This window comes from Nycticebus coucang, chromosome 3 (assembly GCF_027406575.1).
Source record: "Nycticebus coucang isolate mNycCou1 chromosome 3, mNycCou1.pri, whole genome shotgun sequence".
Taxonomy (NCBI): Eukaryota; Metazoa; Chordata; class Mammalia; order Primates; family Lorisidae; genus Nycticebus; species Nycticebus coucang.
The window spans coordinates 77151500-77172117 of record NC_069782.1 but is presented as its reverse complement, the minus strand read 5'-3'; the positions used below and the strand labels follow the sequence as shown (position 1 = coordinate 77172117).

Genomic DNA, 20618 nt, shown 5'->3' with positions numbered 1-20618 from the left:
CGCTTAAGTCCAGGAGTTGGAGGTTGCTGTGAGCTGTGTGAGGCCACGGCACTCTACCGAGGGCCATAAAGTGAGACTGTGTCTCTACAAAAAAAATAAAATAAAATAAAATGCTTTAAAAAAAAAAAAAGAAAGAAAGAATTCCCTGAAACATAGGGGGGGAAAGTGTCCTTAGCTTCTACATGCAGTCATCTGCTTATAAAAACACACAAAAGTTCACATATTTCATAGCCACAATGACAAATTATTACCGTTAGGGGCCTCTTGGGACTGCAGATTTATTACCCTGGCAATATGGACTTTCCTAGAAGATTGTATGGTTGCTATCACCTGCTACACATAAGCACCACTGCTAATCTTGCAGGTCCAAACCTTAAAACTACAAATAAGCAGAATCTTGATGCACGCTATTTGTTGCTTCAAGCCTAATTTCAGGTCACTGTGTAACGCTTTCCCATCTTCCTGATAGAGCAAAGAAAAGAGGGGAGTTTTGTAGGGGAGGGGGACAGAAGTGGAGATAAAATTAGAGAGCTGAAGCAGGCTTACAACCCTGTGACAATTCTCAGACGTGGCTGCTGTGAAATTTTAAAATAGTATGTATAGTCACCCAAATAAAGTGAATTATCCTGGTATGGAAGCAAGTAAGAATAACAGAAACACACTGGCAAGGTGCATAAATGAATGCTGTCACAAGAGTGATGTTCAATCTGAGGAACTATGGGCTGGGGGGAGAGGACAAAGGAACTAAGCATAGAGCCAAGAAAGGGGTAGGAGTATAGAAAGGGGCAGCAGGGAAGACAGGAGAGGCCGAAGAAATGGGGCTGGAGACAGAAGCGGGCATGAGAGAAAGACACTCAGACACAGAAACAGAGAGTGAGACCTTCTCATAATCATCATCATTCTGTTTTTTAAATTTCACAACATCTTTCCTTTTTAATTTAGATTTTTTTTCAAATCCTGAGTATTTATATTCAAAGACATATTTTGAGTTCAGCAGTATGCAGGTAAATATGCACATAAACCAGGCCATTATAACCCCTCTGCGTGTAGGGAAGACATTTTGGTATTTAATTGAATGATAATTACAGATTAAAGAAAGCAAACAGAAAAAGCCAATCAGGCAACCTCTATTTGTTCTAAACAAAACTGTATTTTGAAGGGAAGAAGTCAATCAAGGGTCAGATACTTATTAACCGGTGTTTTTCTTTCCACACTTATAAAGAGAGACATTGTTTAATAAAATCTTTCCCTGAATAGAATATTGATAACATTACTGGAATTCGATTCTAGATACACACACAGCCCCCATGCAATTTCAAGTAAGGATTAATCCCATTAATATACAGTAAATCAAGCCCAAAGCACTATAACCTTCACTTTAAAATAAAAGCAAGTGATAATCCGGAACTCAGCCAGAAAGTCATCCCTGGCTCTTTCTTCTGTGAAGCTCTCTGCCATATGGCCTCAGCAGCATTTTCAATCTGGGGGCGAAAGGCAGATGTAAAAGCCTTCCTGGCTGACCAATGCAGAGACCCACAATTTATCTCTGACCATCTAGTTTCCATGTGATCTCAGAAGCATCAATGCTAATCACATTGGAAGTCTTTATTGCATGTTTAGGCCCTGAAAGGCAAGCAGGGGAAAAGGTCAGGGGTATTTAACATAACTAAGCAGGACTGGAAGAACACAGCAATAAATAAAAAAGGGAAGATTTATTCAATTTATTGACATCAGCCTTCCACCGCATACTCTTACCATTTTTCTTATTCAACTAGCTAGCCAATGCAATATCTCTTTTGAGATTAAATACACTCAAACAAACACACAACTCCCCATTGCCAAAAACTATAACCATAAATAGACACTATGCAAAAAAGGAAACATAACAACAACAAAATGCTACATAATCAGCCTACAAAATGGCTTATCCAATTAACTACTCCATCATTCAGAAGCCACATGAAAGAGGGGAGCTCGCGACTGTTTTCCACTTCTGGAGCACTGCAGAGCATTTGACTCAGGGGAGGCAGCAAGACACAAGGAAGAGCACTGAGTTTGTACAGATGACAGTGTTCAGTTCCAGTTCTGATGACAGGTCATTTACTCTTCCTGAATCTTATCAGTACGGAAAAGTCCCTGCCTAGAAACTTCCACAGATAAAATCAAAATGAGCTGCCAGGAGACAACATCTCTGGTAGTTACTGTTCCCTCTGTTTTCTGGCTTAGGTTCACTGAGACACACATCATCTCACAGTGAGGGGTCGTGCAGATGTCCTGGGTACTGAGGATCCCCTACAACAGCTGTGTCGACAGTCACGGGCTGACTTGGCTTAATTCATTCTCAATGTTCTGGTATCCAAAAGAACTCTCATCAGCCAGGAAGACAAGAATACACCTGGCTTCCAATCTTCAAGAGACTCACTTAAAACCTCATTTGGTGAGAATGCTATTTACTGTAGGCTTAAAATGGCTTTAATTCGGGCAGCGCCTGTGGCTCAGTCGGTAAGGCGCCGGCCCCATATACCGAGGGTGGCGGGTTCAAACCCGGCCCCGGCTGAACTGCAACCAAAAAATAGCTGGGCGTTGTGGTGGGCGCCTGTAGTCCCAGCTACTCGGGAGGCTGAGGCAAGAGAATCGCTTAAGCCCAGGAGTTGGAGGTTGCTGTGAGCTGTGTGAGGCCACGGCACTCTACCGAGGGCCATAAAGTGAGACTCTGTCTCTACAAAAAAAAAAAAAAAAATGGCTTTAATTCATTTAATATATTAAGAATTATGTGTAAGAATCATTCTAATTTCAACTAGTTATGAGGTAATAAGTATTAACTCAGTTCATTCAAAGGAAGACAGGGTAATAGATCTGGTTAAGGTACACAGCTTATGGAAGCAGACTATATTCTAAGATTGAATCCCACGTCTATCAGTTACTAACAGTGTTAACTAGGGAAAGTAATCTCCTCTAAAATCTCTCCTCATCTGAAACATGAGAATAATGACAATACCTAATCGATACGTAATTCATAATGCTGATGTGAAGAGTAAGTAAAAAAATTTCAGATAATGATGAGTAAGACAAGGTACTTGGGCTAAAATAAAACATTACATTAACACTCAGCAAAAGTCGGCATTCATTTACATAAAGCCATTGCATTGTTCTAATTTATATTCCCTTCCATTAAGAAACAGGCCCCAGCCTTGTTTCTCATCAAGCCTAACATGTTGATCCTCAGAGCCAACTGGCTAAGTCCTCAGAATAAGTGGCCATGCACAATGGAAAAGACAAACCCCATCATTACCACATAGCACCAGAGTTCCCCAGTCAGAACTTTAGCTGGAAAACAAAAATCTCCTAAAATTGAAACATACATTAAAATTAATAAAAATTTGGGTAACTGGCGACAAGAAATTGGAAGTCACAAAGCCAAGCCCTCCCATCAATCACCCAGCACCTGTGGGTCTTTACTGTTGAAGAAAGAAGGCTGGCGGTATTGTGAGCTCCCTGGCCACCTTGAGGACTCAGGATTAATTTCTATTCTAGATGCTGAGTAGGTAAGTTAGGGTGAAGAAAAGACAACGATAATGGGTCTATGTAGGTGTAGTTGGGAAGAAATGGCTTATCTATACTTGTTTTGAGGAAAAACCTAAAAAAAAAAAATCTGTGGAATTCCACCCTCAAAAAAAAGTTACAAAAATCATCCACTCTTTTTATTAACTTTGCCTTCTACTCAATTTCTGATAGCTGGTTTGTTCCTTAAGTAACTTTTTCTTTTCAAGATAAAAGTATATATGCTCATTTGTAAATAATTTGAAAAATATAGAAAAGACATGAAAGTGATACTCCCCACATAGTAGTAATCACACTTTGACTCATTTTCTATACTCACACTCATCATATATGTGGATGTGAACACAAAGATAGGATAGAGATATTTTAACATAACTGAGATTGTATTTTATGTACATTTTTTACTTCTTGTGAAAACCTATCTAATTCTAATCATGCTTAACCTTTTGCTCCCTCTCTTGTGGTTTTCCTTATTTTACTGATATTTACCAAAAAAATGAATACATAACTTAAGTGATTTTATTATCTATGTATTACTTTACCAAGTTGAATTGAATTATGGTAGCAATGTGTAGTATGATGTTCACTCAAAAGATGGTGTTATTCAAAAGAATGCTAGTGTCATCATGTGACAGGCAAGATAGTCAAAAAAAATGGCAGAAGCACAACTGTTGTTTGAGGAGCACAAGACCATTTTGAAGTGGTATTTGAACTTTGAGAATGTTGTGGAAGTATGACAATGGAGGCCTGAATATACAACAGAACCTCCAACATGCCTAACAATTGCATGCATGTGTGGTAAGTTTGAGATGCATGGGGCTGTGAAATGGCATGTGTAGTGATACAAGTGGACACTCATCAACTTTGCTTAAGCCAGTGGTTCTCAACCTTCCTAATGCTGCAATGTATTTTCATTATTAAAAAGGGTCACTACCCACAGGTTGAGAACCACTGGTTTAAGCAGAAGTTCACTGTAATGAGAAGTGTCTGGATGCTGATGGTAACCACTCTGAACACATCCTGTAATTGCAGAAGTCAAACATGACCTGCATTCATCTTTTGTTACCAGTATATACTGAGTTACAATTTTAATACAGTTTTTTCCTTTCCTAAAATGTGGTACTGTGTATGAGTGATATATAGGTATCCACACAGTGCCTTACCCTTTCTCAAGGAAAAGGCTATATATGACTAGCCAAGAATTAGAAGTTAAGTATCTGTGAACAGTTTAAATATTGAATTCTCAAAGAGTGAAATACAACATCTAGAATTTGCTTTAAATGAGTCTAGAAAAAAAAAGCAGGGTTCTGCAGGTGAAAAAAGAACAAATACTGGCTCGACGCCTGTGGCTCAAGCGGCTAAGGCACCAGCCACATACACCTGAGCTGGTGGGTTTGAATCCAGCCTGGGCCCGCCAAACAACAATGACGGTTGCAACCAAAAAATAGCCGGGCATTGTGGCAGGCACCTGTAGTCCCCAGCTACTTGGGAGGCTGAGACAGGAGAATCGCTTGAGCCCAGGAGTTGGAGGTTGCTGTGAGCTGTGATGCCACAGCACTCTACCCAGGGCGACAGCTTGGGGCTCTGTCTCAAAAAAAAAAAAAGAACAGTAAGTACTGAGGCTGGGTGATTTAAACATAGGTTCATCATACTTTCTCCTTATCTTCTAGTATGCTTAAAAATGCCTTTAATAGGCCAGGCATGGTGGTTCACATGTGTTAATCCCAGCACTCTGGGAGGCCAAGGTGGGTAGACTGCTTGAGCTCAGGAGTTGGAAACCAACCTGAGCAAGAGTGAAACCCCACCTCTACTAAAAAAAAAAATCTTCTGAGAAAGCCTTTATCTAAGAGATCAGAAGTTCACCCTATAGATCACTCAGATACACATTCCAGCTGCATTCATTCCATAGGAACAAACTGTAAACGGCCACTAAGACACCAACTCTAAAGCATTGTCAATTAGAACTACTTTTATCAAAAGCACAGAAACAAACCAAAAAACCCAAGACCACTGGAATTGTCTTCAGAATTTTGGTTAGAAATTTTATAATTTATAGCATTCAACAGATTCTATTAGACCTAACCAATCATTTACTCAAAATACACAGAAAGGCTACTTACTCTTAGAAGAATCTTTATTAGTCATCATGGAAACAGGCAATTATATCTTTACAAATTAAATTTCCACTTCTCTACTTACACACAAAATATGACCATTTCCTTTTTTATATTATAAAAGAAAACTTGCAAGAGACGGATAGCCCTTAACTACTGATGAATCTATTTTTATAGTACATTCTTTAATAATTTTTCCTAAAAAGAAAAAAAAGAAAAAGAACGAACGAAAACTTATAAATAAGTCTTTACATCACTGCAATTGCAAATACAAGCACTCTTGGTTTTCACTCAATCCTATCTCAATTACTAAGGAAATCAAAGGTAAAAACTATGTTTAATTATATATGGTTTTCAAATAAAACATTTCCTAATTCCTAAGGATAAGATATAATTTGAAAAGTAAAAGACAAAAGACTGAGAACAAAGGGTCTAAATTACAATCTTAGCATTCTGCCCCTACCAGCTCTGTAACTCAAAGAAGTCACTTAATTTCTCAAACGTTTCATCCCTAAAATTTATTTTCATTTATTAATAAGAATTTATTAAAAGCCTACAATGCATAAGATTACATGAAACAACAAAGAATAGGACAGATAAGATAAGCAATTATAACAAAGTAGAGTAGGTGGGTATAGTAGGAAAAGCAGAGAACACTAAAGCCACACATCTCACTGTACAAACCACCTAACAAGTACCCCAGATGCTTCTCTCTATCCATCTGCCAATCCAGTCTGTCACTTTCACACTGACTACCACTTCAAATGTCTCTACGTCTCCATCCCCACCACTACACTATGCCAGCTACCATCCTCTCTTTCCTGGTACTTTGCAATAGCCTCTCCAACTTGGTAAACTAATGTGCTCTGGCCCCCGGCCACTTGATTCCTGCATTATAGTGAAAATAAACTTTTGAAAATGTAAATCCGAGCTTGTATTGCCAATTTTCCCCTAGTCCCAAATCAAATCTTTCACTGGCTTCCCTTGCTTTCAGAAAGCTTAGTGGGCATAGCAGGATCCTGCCACCACCTACTTCTGCAGCCCGTCCCCTCTCCATGCTCCTCACTCTGCACTGCAACCACAACTGGTCTGGTCTTCTCACAGTCCCTGGGCATGTCAAATCCTCCTCACCACAGCACACATGCTCTTCCGCCTGCCTAGAACACAATCATCTCTCCTTCCCTCCTTGGTAAAAATTCCCACTCACTCTTTTCTACTTAATTCAAAAGTTATGCTGGACACAGTGGTGTGTACTTGTACGCCAGCTACTCAGGAGGCTGAGGCAGGAGGACTGCTTGAGCCCAGAAGTTTGAGACCAGCTCAGGTAACACAACAAGACCCCATTTAAAAAAAAAAACCCAAAACTAGCTGGGTGTTGTGGCGGGCGCCTGTAGTCCCAGCTACTCGGGAGGCTGAGGCAAGAGAATCGCTTAAGCCCAGGAGTTGGAGGTTGCTGTGAGCTGTGTGAGGCCACGGCACTCTACTGAGGGCCATAAAGTGAGACTCTGTCTCTACAAAAAAAAAAAAAAACATGAGCAAAAAAATTATTTTCCATTATTAAATTATATCCTTCTCTAACAGAATCATAATGGTCTGAACCTCTCCTTTACACAAAGGTAAACATAGGCTGTCAAAGAAATCCAGAGGAGTAATTAACCTACTGTTGCAGAATCAGAGATACTACAAAAAGTGGTAAGGGAACTGAGTCTTTAAGGAGGAATAAAAGCCATATGGAGGGCAGAAGGGCACCCAGGCAGTTGTGAAGTTTGAAAACGAGATAACAGTACACAAGAGTAAGAATTCATAAAATCGCTCATCCCTTCTCTGTAACCCCAAGGCACTTAACACATACTTGCTCACTGTATATGTGAACTAAACTCAGTAACTAAATATTATTCTCTTAAAACAAACTTAGCTACTGTACAGGTTTGGAAAAACAGGTTAAAAACATGCCCCTCACAACTGGTATTTATGCAACCAAAGATGATCTAATATAAAAACAAATACCATCTTGTTTGTCAACACTGGGATTTTAGAGAAATTCTCACAGATAATGTTATTTTACATTGTATGCTTCTCTCCCCCAGTATCGATAACAAAGAGCGACTCTATATAACAGCAAAAATTTTCATGGACATTTTAAAGTTTGGGAGCTTTAAAAATATAACCCCAAAATTATAAGTCTGAGTATTCGTTTGTTTTGTTTGTTTTCTTTTGAGACATAGTCTCAAGGTGTCACCCTGGGTACAGTGCCATGGCGTCACAGCTCACAACAACCTCAAACTCCTGGGCGTAAGCAATTCTCTTGCCTCAGCCTCCCAAGTAGCTGGGACTACAGGTGCCCACCGCTGTGCCTGGCTACTTTTTTTTTGTTGCAGTTGTCATTGTTTTAGCTGGCCCTATCTGGGATGGAACCCACCAGCCTCACTGTATGTGGCCGGTGGCTTACCTACTGAGCTACGGGCACCACCCGAGTCTGAGTATTCTTATATTAAAATCATCTGCTATTCTTTTAATTGCTGTAAAAAGAAAACAAAAATTGTGCCAAAATGTCGTACTTTAAAATTTTTAAATTAAATTTTATTAGGTACTAACGTTATAATTCCAAAATTTTTCTTATCGTTAGAGAGAAGTTTTCTGTATTTTTACAAGCCTAAAAACACGGCCTGTAGGGCTGATACTCTATGACATTGAAGATATCCAGGGCGACAGCTTGAGACTTTGTCAAAAAAAAAAAAAAGAAATGTGACTGAATCCGTTTCTCCACCTCCGTGTAGAGTTAGAAGAAGTGCTGCCCATATAAAGTAAGTTGATATAGAAATGATAATACTTGGCTGGAGTGGTGGATCACACCTGTAATTCTAGTACTTTGGGAAGCCAAGGCAAAAGGATTGCTTGTGGCCAGGAGTTTGAGACCAGGCTGAGCAAGAGCGAGACTCTAGCTCTACAGAAAATAGAAAAATTAGCCAGGCATGATAGCGTGTGCCTATATTCCTAGCCACTCAGAAGGCGAAGGCAGGAGGATCACTTGAGCCCAGGATTTTGAGGCTGCAGAGAGTAATAATGACACCACTGCAATGTCTAACTCACATGACAAAGCAAGACTCTGTCTCAAAATTAAAAAGAAATAAACAATGAATGAAGAAACAATGACACCCTAGTAGCAATGAGAACACTTATCACCCAGATCTATGTCTCTAAATACCATTGAACAATGAAAAAAAAACCAAGAATCCTTGAGAAAATAGTTGATTACAGGGTTGGAGCATAAGATGAGACTGGAACACTTCATGATTGTGGAAAGACAGAAAATGTTCCAAAAAGGATAGGGCTTGAACAAAAACAGGAGATAACCTAAAGGAACCCTATGTCTAACCTAGAAAAATTTCAGCAGCAAAATAAAAAATGAGAGAATTAAATTTTAACTTTTAAGATAAATATTTATGACTCCATTCTGATATAATAAAAACAAAGAAGGGACATTCTTCATTACAATATTACTTCAATTAATAAATGTAGAAGAGGGAAAAAGAAAAATCACAATAGGCAAACATGACAGTGCAGACAAGTTCTGCCTATGGATCCTAAAATTCGTGGGGATAACGTGAGGCAAAACATCATATGCATAGTGTTTTATTTCCCCTAAGATACTTACTGACACCAAAGGGAAACACGGCAACTTTACAGTGGAAAAACCCCAGAGATGCTACTTTAGCCAACAGATCATCAATAATAAGAAGTATCCTGACCCCACTGAAGTGATGCCCCGAGAAAGACACAAGACCATTTCCAGGGCATCCCGCCACAAACGCACGACCTCATTCCAGTTGTGAAAAAGAAGCCAACCCCAGATTGAAAACACTCCCTAAAAAGCTGATGAGTAGTCTTCAAAAGAGTCAAAGTCATGAAAGAAAAGAAAAAAATAAGGAAGGGATTAGAGACTAAGCTAATAATTTAATGTGATATGGGATGCTGGGTAGAATCTTAGAGCAGAAAAAGGATAGTTACAGGTACAGTGACTCACACCCATAACCCCAACTCTTTGGGAAGCTAAGGCCAGATGATCATTTAAGGACAGAAGTCCGAGATCAGCACCTGTAGTTCTAGCTACTTGGGAGGCTGAGATGGGAGGATTGTTCACACCTAGGAAGTGAAGGTTTACAATGAGCTATGATCAAGGCCACTGCACTCCAGCCTAGATGACAGAGCAAGCCCGTCTCTAAATAAAAAAAGAAAAAAGGACAATTAAAATAAGGTCTATTGTTAATAGTATTATACCAATGTTATCTTACTGGTTTTGACAATTTTACGATGGTTTTATAAGATGTTAACGTAAGGTGAAAGTAGATGAGTTTTACACAAGAAGTCTTGGTACTATTTCTGTAACTTTTCTCTAAGTCTATAATTAATTCACATCAAAAAAGTTTTTAAAGAAACTATATTAAAAAGGCAAATTAAAATAAATAGTGTTATTGCACGATTCCACTTTGAAGACCAAAATGTTTTGGCAAATAAAGCGGTTTTTTTCTTGTTTGTTTCTCATGACTATACCTCCTACTCCACACACCACCCACACCGACCAGCCTGCAGAGGCGGGACAGGGGTGAGTGCAGGTGGTCGGAAGGGCCTACTAACAACCTCCTGGGAAAGAAAAGCACATACTAGAGCAGTTTTCTGGAGTCTTGCCTCAACATTAGGGGAAAAAACTCATATTCTATTCACGGATCTCATAAAGATAATTCTCAAGTGAAGAAATAAATAGAGGTGGGGATAAGGGTGTGGGGAATGAGAGGAGGGAAAAATTATATTCCTTAGCCAAAAAAAAAAAAAAAAATTCTTTACAATGTTTTTATAGAGGATAGGGTAGTTATCTAGGAAAATGACTAGAATTTAAAGCTTATCAATACCTTCACAACATATTAATTTAGTCAAGTAATTTGAACATTCCTTTGACTTCCTGTTAAAAATATTACACTGATAAAGTAATCATGTATATAAAAAGACCAAATCACCTTTCCCTTTTCATCTTAACAAATACATTTTTCTAGTCTCACAAGACAACCTCATGACTTTATACTTTCATTTCTTAAGACCTTTATGAAAAGGAGAAAATTTACTCCATATTTAACATTATTTCAGCATATGAAGAATATAAATACAACAAATGTTGCTGTGAATAATCAAACTGAAAACGCACATGAAGTCCATAACACTCAGAGGAGGAGGATAATCCGAGAGGAGGGAAAGAGCATGGATCTTGAAGTAAGACAAGCCTGAGATGAAACTTCAACTCTTGAGACTTACTGGCTCTGGGACCCCAATCAAGTCCTTTAATCTCTGTGAACTTTAATCACCTTGCCTGCCCAAATGCAACTATCTTTGGTTACAAAGATTAAATTAGATAACTGCATGTAAAATGATTGGCCCATGGCAAATCACTCAAAAAATATTCATTTCTTCCACCTTTCTTTAGCTCATTGTTAAAGCTGTGTTCCCTGAAAACATACCGATTAAAGTTAATGTCCGGGTAACTGGAATATTCTGATTTCATCTTAGCATTTCTTCGTGGAAATGTGCAGAAGAAAGCATTAGCTAAAAGACTGGCAATCTGTTCCTGTGACATTGTGATGGAATGATTCATCTTCTGTTTCAGGAGTGGTATTGGCTGATAGAGGAAACAAAAATTACAGATGAGAAGAGCAATAATTAGTTTAGCAATTTCGAAAGCAGAGGTACCAAATTGCATTTGCTGAATTAAGGCAGGAATAATTTCAGGCCACTCTTGAATCCTTAAATCAGCAATACTGTTAAAGTTGAGGGTTGTTTATCAGGGATGATTGGAAAAAATGTACTTATTTGACAGACTGCAGATTCCTAATCAATAATAATGGTAGTGAAGGGAACACAAAACATTAGTTATTAGTGAAAAACAAGATTGTTTTAGCAGGTAAATAAAAACACATTGCCATGTAATGAAAAATTAAAACAAAAGATGAAACAGAAATATGCAACTCTGCTTATGCTAAATTTGTTCTTATTTATATTAAAAATATAAATTGTTGGACAGAAAAATTTTTCTTAATTCTAAAATAAAATTATCTAAGAAAAATAATTCAAATAAATAAGTCCTTTCCCTCTAATTCTTAATCACACTTCACACAGACAATTTCTTTATGTAACCAAATCTAACTTTTATTAAAGCAACTAATGGGACATGTAAAAACCATACACAGACTTATGTATATACAATTTATAACTAGACAGGAATTTCTTAACATAATCAAATATTCCAAGCCAAGGAAGATGCAGGACATTTTTTCTTCAAATCTTTTATGGCTAAGATCCAAACTCCCTGACTTTTTTGTTGTCAGTATAATCCACAGGATCTGAGTACTACGTTCAGTGGGTTTTATTCTATTTTCATTAAATGTTATATATAGATATAGATATAGATATAAATAGAGGCTTTTTTTTTTTGAGACAGAGCTTCAAGCTATTGCCCTGGGTAGTGCCATGGCATCACAGCTCCCAGCTCCCTCCAACTCCTGGGCTTAGGCAATTCTCTTGCCTCAGCCTCCCGAGTAGCTGGGACTACAGGCACCCACCACAACACCCAGCTATTTTTTTGGTTGCAGTCGTCATTGCCGTTTGGCAGGCCCAGGCTGGATTCGAACCTACCAGCTATGGTGTATGTGGCTGGCGCCTTAGCTGCTTGAGCTATAGGCGCCGAGCCTGTATTTTTAAAGACATGCTGATAAAACCAAAACCCAACTACCACTGTAATTGTCAGCTTATCATTAAGGTTCAAAATGCTCCCACTTAATAATTCAGATGCATTTCCTTCTCCCTTTCAGTAAGACCCAGAGCTAAGAGTGCTGGGTCTCTGTACTAATCTCAAACCAGCATGCCTAGAGAAAACTGTCCTGATCCTACCTCAGGAATCAGCACCCAAAATGAACCTGAAGAAAGGCAGCCAAGACAAATCAAAACCGCAGTGTTAACAATTAACTTTTCTCTATTAACAGGAAATACACCTCACTGCTAGAATAAGCATTTCCTAGGAAAAAAGAACAGGTTACAATTCAACTATTTCCTTAGAAAAATTCAAAGGTAAACAGAAAGGTAAAAAATTTATTTTCACTGTTGTATCCAAAATTCCCCATCCTCAGGTCTTAGCAATAAGCCTTTCTGAGAAAGGAAATAGAGTTCATATTGATCTCTATTTTCCATCCTGCACATTTATTCACAACCCAGCAACAAGTTTAGAAACAGTGACAGTGTGTGTCAATGGCTTAGTTTTTAACTACCACTTACCGAGTCACTCAGAAAAATGATTTTAAAAATTAATGGTAAATACTTTAGTTTTAATGGACTTTACATACAAGTTCCCCAAATAAAGAAATAGTATAATTTTAAATAGAGTAAGTAATTTTAGCTCCACTGGTAAGGAGAAATCATCATATTTGGGGAAATGACAAGATGTAAATCTTATTGTCAAACGCTCAGCTAGATAAAATAAGAGGATGGCTGGTCACTATGAACCAAGAAATTTTAGAGAGTTTCTATCTAAAATTTGTTTCCTTTAAATTTGCTTTTCATAAAACTAAATTTTACCTTTTAGATTTGGCCTCAAGTACTTTTTATGTGATATTTCATTAAAAGCCAACGCATACAATTTAATTTGCCAAAAGGCATATTTTGATCTCAATTTGATTTTCAGTAGAGGGCAGAGCACAGAATTAGGATGCCCCTTATTAATACACTATTGGAGAGTACTGTTGTAAGCCAAAACAAAAGGCTGGGGAGCCAGGAGTTTGATTTTGGTTTGATAAAGTGACTTCTTAGAGCCTACAAATTTAAATGGTTTTGAATAAAATTTTCTCATTAAATAAAATACGGGAGCTTTCTCTCCAGTGCATGAGGGGAAAAGAAGATGATTAAGTGATCCACACCTAAAGGCCATATACTGCTGACTGCGAACTACACATTGATTTCAAAAAACATTTAATTAAGCACCATGCAAAACTCAGGGACAGAAAGAAGTTCCCTGTCCAAAGAGACTATAACCTGGTGGTAGGAGATACAGAATGACAAGGATTATAAAATAGTGTGTTAAGTATGATTTGAGAGCTGTAAGAGGGGTAGCTTGGTTAGGAGAGGCATGTAAGGATGTCAGGCAGAGCTAGAAGACAGTGAGAGATTTTACTAAGTAAGGAAAAGAGAAAAAGAATGAACATAGAATATATACAATCAAATAACTTCCAACAGAAACAAAGACATGTTTTAAAAAATATTTCACCTGCCCAAGAGTAAAACATTTCAGACACAATGCATCACTGTGATCAAAGTAAAGTTAGATAAAATTGGAAACATCACAGTAAATGTTAACAAATGTAGCATGTTGGAAAACAGAGGTTCTCAACAGAAGGTAGTATGATCCCAAGTAGGCATTTGGACACGCCTGGGTATTTTTGGAGCGTTCCAGGGACTGTGTTTGTGATTTGGGGGGGGGGGGTATCTCAATGACATACTGCAATCAGTGGAACCATCCCACACATTCAGAAATAGTTTCACCCAAATATCTGTAGGACCCCTGTGAAGCAAGAGCTTTTGCAGAACACTGGCTAGTATCCATGCAACAAGAGTGGCTATTCCTCAAAATAAGACAAAAAGCAAATTCAAGCCACAGTTGAGAGAAATGTGAAAAGAAAATTATGAAGAAAATAACTCCTATGGAGGTTTGAAAATATACTGACAAATTCTTTGCTACTCTTCCTTTTAAGAGGCAGAGTCTAATTCCCCTCCCCTTGGGTAAGGCTAGACTTAGTGACTGCCTTCTAAATGAACAGAAATATAAATGATATTTCTCTTATATCATTTGCCTTGAGAAACCAGTACATAAAAGACACTGCAGCTTCTTTACTCTCTCCCTTGGACTGTTTGCCCTCTAAGTTAGCTACTGTGTCATGAGGACATCTTACCAGCCTATAGAGAGGCACATGGTGAGGGCTCTTGCCAACAACTATGTGAGCAAGCGAATTTAGAGGGAGGTGGGTCCTCTAGCCCCAGCCTAATCTTCAGATGACTGCAGCCCTGGCTAACACCCTTGCTACAACCAAAAGAGACTTTGAACCACAACTACTCAGTCAGCTAAGCTGCTCCTGAATTCATGACCAACGGAAACTGTGAAATAATAAATGTTTAAGTGTTTGGTTTTTTTTTTTGAGACAGAGCCTCAAGCTGTCACCCTGGGTAGAGTACCGTGGCATCACAGCTCATAGCAACCTCCAACTCCTGGGCTTAAGCAATTCTCCTGCCTCTGCCTCCCAAGTAGCTGGGATTACAGGTGCCTGCCACAACGCCCAGCTATTTTTTTGGTTGCAGCCATCACTGTTGTTTGGCGGCCCGGGCTGGATTTGAACCTGCCAGCTCAGGTGTATGTGGCTGGTGCCTTAGCTGCTTGAGCCACAGGCGCAGAGCCAATGTTTAACTGTTTCAAGCTGTTAAATTCCGGGATAATTTGTTATGTAACAATATATAAGTAATTGACTCCAAATAAAAATGAAACAATATAAGAATCTTTCCTTTACTTTTAAAAGATAAAGTACCATCAACTCATTTGTTATAAAAATATATTACTTTGGAGAAGATGAGTAAGGAGTTGGTAATATTATGCCATTTTGACAATAAAACATTCCACATCCATTAGTATGTTTTAAGTAATGACTATATTTGTTTAAACAATATCTCACTTGAAAAAAAAAGTCTGAGTAAATAAACTTAACAGTGTAAACTGAAGCTCAGAAATTGAATACTGCATTTTTAATGTCCTTTTGCAGCACTCTCTCTAGCCTCTAACCTTTTCCTTAGTACAGCAAAACTGCCACACTCTTTGGCAAAAACTGTTTCTGATCTCTCCCTCACCTTCTCTCTCTTTGACGTTGGCCATTGGAGTTTAAAGTAAATTCAACTGAGAATCTCAGGAAAGTTAGTGCACTAACCTGGGTGCAAATATTTGGCAGACAGAGTGCAATTTTTACCATATCAGGCAAAATGGACTGATACAAATGTTGAGCTTCTGCTTCTTCAAGTACCTGAAAACCAATAAAATATATCATATAAATAATAATAACCAGTGAACAAATGTTTGTTATGAAATTAAATTACATATCTGCTTTTCATGGAATCCCACAAGGAAGCATATTATTAGCATCACCACACACATGGAAGTATACCAATGGGAATACCAATAAACTTACAAATTCATTTCTAAATGTATATAATTCCCCTTAATGCCCTCTGAAAAACAAATTAAGTATCTCCAATATCAAATATCTCTCATATCAACATTTACAGTCAAATAAAAAACAGTACATTCTGCCCTTGTTCACAAGTAAAAACTGCTAGACCACCAAGGATTGTGTCAGATGCCCCCAAGGACTATCTAGCTTCAATAGCCTATAATTAAAAAAAAAAAAATCACCATAAAAGTCAAACTAATTACTTCAGAGCATACTGTATAGGTCAAATCTAACCCTGGGTAGTAAACAATGAGATTTCCAAAGCTTTAGAATTTTCCTTTTCTAGGAACCCTTGGGAAGTTAAAACCATAATTCTCATATCATAATTTGAAGCATAACAAAGATAGCAATCATCCATTTTTGTCTTTTATAATTTCTCATCTCTATGAGGCTTCAGGTATTACTTCAGGCCTCTTAATCAAATTTCTCTCTAAACATCAGGATTTTTTTTTTTTTTTTTTTTTTGAGAGAGAGAGAGTCTCACTATGTCATCCTTGGTAGAGTGCTGTAGTGTCACAGCTCACAGCAACCTCAAACACTTGGGCTTAAGCGATTCTCCTGCCTCGGCCTCCCAAATAGCTGGGACTACATGCGCACGCCACAACACCCAGCTATTTTTTTTGTTGTAATTGTCATTTTTTTTTTTTTTTAGAGACAGAGTTACTTTGTTGCCCTCGGTAGAGTGCCGTGGTGTCACAGCTCATAGCAACCTTCAGCTCTTGGGTGTAGGTGATTCTCTCACCTCAGCCTCCCGAGTAGCTGGGATTACAGGCGCCCGCCACAACACCCAGCTATTTTTTTGTTGCAGTTCAGCTGGGGCTGAGTTCAAACCCACCACCCTTGGTATATGGGGCCGGCACCCTACTCACTGAGCCACAGGCACCGCCCTGTAGTTGTGTTTGTTGTTTGGCAGGCCTGGGCCAGGTTCAAACCTGCCAGCCCTGGTATATGTGGCCGGCACCTCAGCACCTTAGCCGCTGAGCTACAGGTAGCGAGCCACATCACGATGTTTTTTTTTTTAAAAGAACTGACAATGACAATACTCAATTTAGAGATATTATCTACACAGTCAGAATTGAAGTAAATAATTTTTCTACTTGAAATTATATTTTAACTAGAAGAGATCTCAGTTATAATCCAGTCCGATCTTGTCATTATTTCACAGAAAACAAAGCTGAGGCCAAGAGGTTAGCTCAACCTACGTTGAGAAGGTCAATTAGCAACTATTAACTAAAAACAACACTTAGAACCCAAGTGTTCTGGTCTCCACTCCACAGCACTCTCCACTTGCCTACATGATCAATGTTTAGAATTAATGAGGAGACAGACTCTTCCTAAATACCTCTACATTTTTCTTTGCTAAGCTGAGATAAAGGTAAAACCATTTGCTTATCTGCCGCTGGACAAGGTATGTAAACCAAAAAAGTAACAAAGGTAATTTATATTCATTCTGGTTTTGCAGATAAATTCTAACACTAAGAATTTTCTTTACACCAAAGCTCTAAAACCCATCCTATATTTACTTCTCTTTTTAAATTAAGATGGTAAACTGATATTCAGAATGAACAGAAAGATATTTGCAATTCAGGGAGTTTGGGATTCCATTAGTTATCAGTATATAGAAAATTAAGCAAGTGAACAAGGACAATTATAAATTCTGGGGAAAACAAAAAGTTATTTTTCTTGTATAAGAAGTTGTATGAGAGGAAAAGCAATGATAGCCCAGCCATGAATAGTGTTTATAATACCTAACAGGGAGAAAATGAGGACACAGAAATAAGGGTTATATTAGTGGTGGGGGGGGAAGTGAGAACAGCTAAATCCTCATCTTCTAAAGCAGGCTGCTTCTTCATGCTAGGCCTCTTTAATTCTGTTAAAAATGAAAACTAAAAAGGAAAAAAAAAACTAAATTAAAAAAAAAAATAAATTCCTAGAAGACATTCTACTAGAGGTACACACTAAAGATACCTGCTTTCCTATGCCTAAAAATGTGTAAAACATCCTTATGTATTTGTTTAGAATATTCAAATTTTTCCTGCTTATGATTTATCTTTTTGCTTTTTAAAACTTTTTATTTTGAAATAATTATAGTCACAAGATGTTGCAAAAATAGTACGGAGAAGGCCGAGTGTGGTAGCTCACTCCTGTAATCCTAGTACTTCGGGAGGCTGAGATGAGTGGATTGCTTGAGCTCAGGAGTTTGAGACCAGCCTGAGCAAGAGCGAGACCCCATCTCTAAAAATAGCTAGGCGTTGTAGTGGGCACCTATAGTCCCAGCTACTTGGGAGGCTGATACCAAAGAATCACCTGAGCCCAGGAGTCTGAGGTTGCTGTGAGCTATGATGCTACAGCACTTTACCAGGGGCAACATAGTAAGACTCTGTCTCAAAATAAATAAATAAATAAATAATATGGAGAGATTCAGCGTATCTTCATCCAGTTTGCCCAGTTACATTTTACATAACCATAGCATACTTTCAAAATCAGGAAATCAGTACTGATATAATATGCATCATTCTATGACATTTTATCACATGCATGTTTGTGTACCCGCCACCAAAATCAAGTTATAGAACTGTACCATTAAAACAAAGGTCTTGTGCTACTTGTTTATAGCCACACTTAACTTCTTTCCTCTATCCCGAACCCCTAGCAACCACTCATCTATTTTCCATCTCTATAATTTCGTGATGTTACATAAATAGAATCATATATTACATTTCCTTTCAAACGGACTTTTTTCACATAGCATAATGCCCTTAAGATCCATTCAAGTTTTCCAAGTATTAAATAGTTCATTCTTTCTCATTACGGAGTAGTATTCCATGGTATGACTACACCATGTTTAGCCACTCACCTATTGAGACATACTTTGGTTGTTTTCAGTTTGTGGCTATTACAAATAAATCTATATTTTATTCTCAACCTGTCTGTATTATTGTCTGAAATAACTTTCATAAATAACACAGTATGTCATTTGTTAATCTATTCTGTAAATCTACCTTTTAATAGGAGAATTCAGGCCGTTTATGTTTAAATGTTTATTTCATTTCTTTCATCTGAGAACACAAAGGAGCAAGACAATAGGCAGAGATGAACCGTCTCAGAGTGTGGCGTCCACTGAGAAGGGTAGATAAGGCGATTGCAACCTCCCCCACATCTCTGGACGTCAGTGAGCTCTGAGCTGGAGAGAGCTCTTCTCCCCTCACAAGCCCCATAACTGTTGCCACCAGTGAACAGAGAGCTTCTTAAGGACAAAGCACCAGGCTGCCAGCACCCTTGGTATCACTTCCCATCACTGCTGCCCTGACTCAAGACAGCAGGGACCATATTGCTTCTCCACACACCTTTTTCCTTCCCAGAAGGTTTCACCCCAGAAGTTTTCCTCTCACTCATTCCTATACCAACATTTCTCTACTCCAGCCCAAACTATGGGAACCCCAGAATTTATAATTGTCTTTGTTCACTTGCCTAATTTTCTATATATTGATAATTAATTGAATCCCTGCCTTCCAGAGAGAGGGACACAGACAACCAGACTGCGAGCTCTCTTCCATTCACACCCTTTCTTTCCCTTCCCCTGTGCAGCCGGGGGCTGCTGAGAGACAATAGGCCAAGGCGCATAAGAGCTGCTTTTCCCATGTTAATGCATCCACTACACCTGAGCTTCCACCGAAGTGGGGCTCAGACCTTTCCTCTAGGGGTCCTGCAGCAGACTGAGGGGTGCTCTGGTCTGTGGGCTCTCTGTCCACCAGACCTTCCAGGTGTTGCTTGCCTGGTGAATCCACCAGAGTAGGGCACACTCCAAGACAGAGGGACATGGAAACTGCTTAGGCACCCCCAGCACTCTTCTCCCTGGCAGGTCAGAGATTGATCTTCCGGATCTAGGGACAGGCCTGCAGGCCACATCCTGCACCCCTCAAGTCTCAACCACATTACTATGAGGCAAAGAGGGGAGATTTGTGAATTAGTCTTAGGCCAGGCTGCCTCCTGGACAGATAAGGTGGGAGGGGAATGTGCAGGGTGGGTCCTAGCTGCTGAATGCTGGCAGGGCACACTCAACCCACCCCCCACAGGACTGCTTCTTACTTCCAGATTGTGAATCGCAGACTGCCACACCTCCACAAGCTGACTTTCTGGTAGCGGCCACTGCAGCCCCTCCCTGGAGGCTTTGTCCAGAAGCTAGAAGCAAACTTCTGTCTCTACTCAAAAAGATACTTTACCAGCTTTAATGGAGCCTTAGGGTAAGCTCATTCAACCTAGCTCCAACCAGCTGACCCTCCCACCTGCCACTGCTTAGGAAGGGACTTAGGTCTTACCTCAAGTTCCAGGGCCCCAACTACCACCTGAGGCAATCACATACTTAAGAGAGTAGAGCTGCTTACAGGACCAAGAACAATGCAGCTTATTTCATCCATCACAGGCCACCTACTGACAGGGAGGTCAATTTACAGAATTTACTGATTCAATCATACAGGGTGTGGTTGAGTCTCACCCACAAGCATCACCCACTATCTCAGAGATAAAACTGGGCATGCCATTACCTAAACAAAGAAAATCCAAAAATAGGGCTGGCGTCAGTGGCTCAAGCGGCTAAGGCGCCAGCCACATACACCTGAGCTGGTGGGTTTGAATCCAGCCT

General features: G+C 39.0%; 1 protein-coding gene across 6 annotated transcripts in view; it reads right to left on the bottom strand.

Moving 5' to 3' along the window:
- PARG (poly(ADP-ribose) glycohydrolase) overlaps positions 1 to 20618 on the bottom strand; it is a 147368-nt gene that overhangs the window by 64678 nt on the left and 62072 nt on the right. For all 6 annotated transcript variants that reach the window (XM_053584978.1, XM_053584977.1, XM_053584981.1 and 3 more), the window contains 2 exons: positions 15677 to 15769; positions 11183 to 11340 (listed from right to left, as the gene is read on the bottom strand). In XM_053584978.1, coding sequence (XP_053440953.1) covers positions 11183 to 11340; positions 15677 to 15769 — 251 coding nt within the window. The remainder of the gene's footprint in view (positions 1 to 11182; positions 11341 to 15676; positions 15770 to 20618) is intronic.